The 2,753-nt window shown below is 40.3% G+C and overlaps 1 protein-coding gene across 1 annotated transcript; it reads left to right on the top strand.

The window, feature by feature from the left end:
* Nucleotides 1–1,721: 1,721 nt before the first annotated feature.
* Nucleotides 1,722–2,098, top strand: LOC101091470 (ragulator complex protein LAMTOR3-like). The gene has a single exon (XM_045036434.1). The coding sequence runs from the start codon at nt 1,724–1,726 to the stop codon at nt 2,096–2,098; it is 375 nt and encodes a 124-aa protein (XP_044892369.1). The 5' UTR covers nt 1,722–1,723.
* Nucleotides 2,099–2,753: the final 655 nt, after the last annotated feature.

The following is a 2,753-nucleotide window of genomic DNA, read 5'->3' as shown; positions in this document are numbered from 1 at the left end:
CATACATTTGTCAAAACTCATAGACCTGAACAACACAAAGAATGGCCCCTAATGTAAACAAAAGTGTTTAGTTAGTAATAATGAAAGTATCAATATAGGTACATAAGTGATAGCAGGGGTATCATACCAATGCAAGATGTTAATAATAGGGGAAGCTATGGTATTGGGGGGACAGAGATACATGGGAGTTCTCTCAATGTCTGCTCAATTTTTCTGTGCACCAGAAACTGCTCTAAAAAATAAAGCTTATTAGTAATTTTTTAAAATATAAAGTAAAAAAGTACTGCTCTGTCAGGGTTGTTGAAACCAGCTCATTGACGTGATTTCATTGTCATATTTTAGGGAGAGGGAGAGAAAGAATCTTAAGCAAGCTCCACGCTCAGCATGGAGCCTGACACAGGGCCCGATCTCATGACCCTGAGATCATGATCTGAGCTGAAATCAAGAGTCAGACGCCTAACCAACTGAGACACCCAGGCGCCCCAATTGCCATATTCTCATGAGGTCAACCTGTCACAAGTACTCTTGTTGCATCTTCAAAAAGGTTTTTACTGAGAAGAACCTCCTAATGTGCCATTCGGTTGGTATTGGGCAAGTGCTCACTGAAGTCTCCACTGGCTTTTGTGCAGGTTTGTCTCATTTAGTTGCATTAGGAAGTGCAGATTCAGAAGATGCTGTCCCTGCTGCCTGAGGAAGGGGTACAGTTGCAGAAGTGGGAACCAAAGCAGAGACAGCAGTTGGACTTGAACTACAGCTACTGCTGGGGATTAACCGACTGGAACAGTAGTCACAAGATTTGGTCACTGGGTTGTAACTGGGGCTGGTATTACTGCTTTGGAATTTGTCACCATTATCATCATGAACTTTTCCTCATCTTGATTATTTATTTGAAGGCAGTTATCATAGGGACGTCTGGTGGCTCAGTTGGTTAAATGCCCTACTTCAGCTCAGGTCATGATCTCTCTGCTCGTGGGTTCAAGCCCTGCATTGGGTTCTGTTCTGACAACTCAGAACCTGGAGCCTGCTTCAGAGTCTGTCTCCATCTCTCTGCCCCTCCCCTGCTCATGCTCTATGTCTCTCTCTCAAATATAAAATAAAACATTTTTTAAAATGTGAAGGCAGTTATCATTTAGGGGATTATCATTATTAAGGACTTTGTCTGCAGAAATTGACATTTTTCCCATTACCCAAAATGCATGATTCACCTTCAAGGCTGTTACTGCAAAGCTGCAGCCAACTCCGAAGGGTCCATTTGCGTGAACTACATTGAACTCTGGCACCAAGGCCTTGACTGAGGCTGGAGCCCACAGTTCATATCACATTCACAGAGCCAGAGTGCCCAATTCCCCATGTCACTGTCTTTATCCAGGCCTCTAGAAAGCTCTCTTCTCAGACTGACTGCTGCACACAGCCAAAATTACCTTTTAAATGACAACAGAGTCAGTATCTCTTGCTTTAAAAAGAAAAAAAGAAGAAAGTTCTCCATGAGCACGTTAGTTCTCACCACCCTAAACTAAGAGAAATTTTCAGTAAAAGAAGCATAGTTCACACTGGAGAACTTAAATCATACTGTATTTTTAAAAACAAATTTTATACAAATCATGTGATGACAGCTTTCAGAGGAGACTGTTTTTGACCCTGTCCCTGAATTTACAGCTGAGAGAACACGGCAACCCAGAAAACCAGGAGTGGAGGTTGACCCTGCAGGAGAAAGGGGTTCATCATGGCAGATGACCTGAAACGATTCCTGTATAAAAAATTACCAAGTGTTGAAGGGCTCCATGCTATTGTTGTGTCAGATAGAGATGGGGTGCCAGTTATTACAGTGGCCAATGATAAGGCTCCAGAGCATGCTTTGAGACCTGGTTTCTTCTCTACTTTTGCCCTGGCAACAGACCAAGGAAGCAAACTTGGACTTTCAAAAAATAAAAGTATCATCTGTTACTATAACGCCTACCAGGTGGTTCAATTCAATCGTTTACCTTTGGTGGTGAGTTTCACGACCAGCAGCAATGCCAATACAGGATTCATTGTCAGCCTAGCAAAGGAACTTGCTCCATTATTTGACGATCTGAGACAAGTTGTGGTAGCTTCTTAATTTGGCAGTGGTTTTGATGTTCACCTTATTTTCATTATAACAGACACAATATCAATTCAGCAATCTTTAGACACAACAATACTTGTATCCATATACTCAAGAAAGGGCCCCTTTCCCACCTTCCAGTAAAGAAAGAGCCTATAGATATAATTTACAGACAGATTGTTATCTTTTCTTGTGTAGGGACTTTTCTTAATTTAGTGAGATCAGGGGTACCACAGAAATGGTTCAGTACATCACAGCTCTCATGGAGTTAGTGCAGTCACCAGATATGCATGAGATTCCATTCAGTGGGTCAGAATCAAAATCGTACTTTGATCCACTTGAGCCATTAAGTGCTCCCTATAATATAATATGCCCAGGATCCACTTGAGCCATTAAGTGCTCCCTATAATATAATATGCCCAGGCCTACAGAATGAAGCAGACTTTTTTATTGTGAATAATAATGAGGATGTATTTTCTTTATATTGTTTTCTTTCTTTGTATTGAGAGTGACAAAGATAAACTGACTTAGTAAAAGTAATAAAATCAGTACAATCACTAAAAAAATTTACAAATTAAAAAATAAAAACAAATTTTAACTACTAAAAAAATGGTTTTAAAACTACCTTTCTGTTTTTTGGCATTTAGTACCTAGCAAATAATAGCACCCA

This window comes from Felis catus, chromosome C2 (assembly GCF_018350175.1).
Source record: "Felis catus isolate Fca126 chromosome C2, F.catus_Fca126_mat1.0, whole genome shotgun sequence".
NCBI lineage: Eukaryota > Metazoa > Chordata > Mammalia > Carnivora > Felidae > Felis > Felis catus.
The sequence above is the reverse complement of the archived record's forward strand: the minus strand, read 5'-3'. Positions and strand labels throughout refer to the sequence as shown.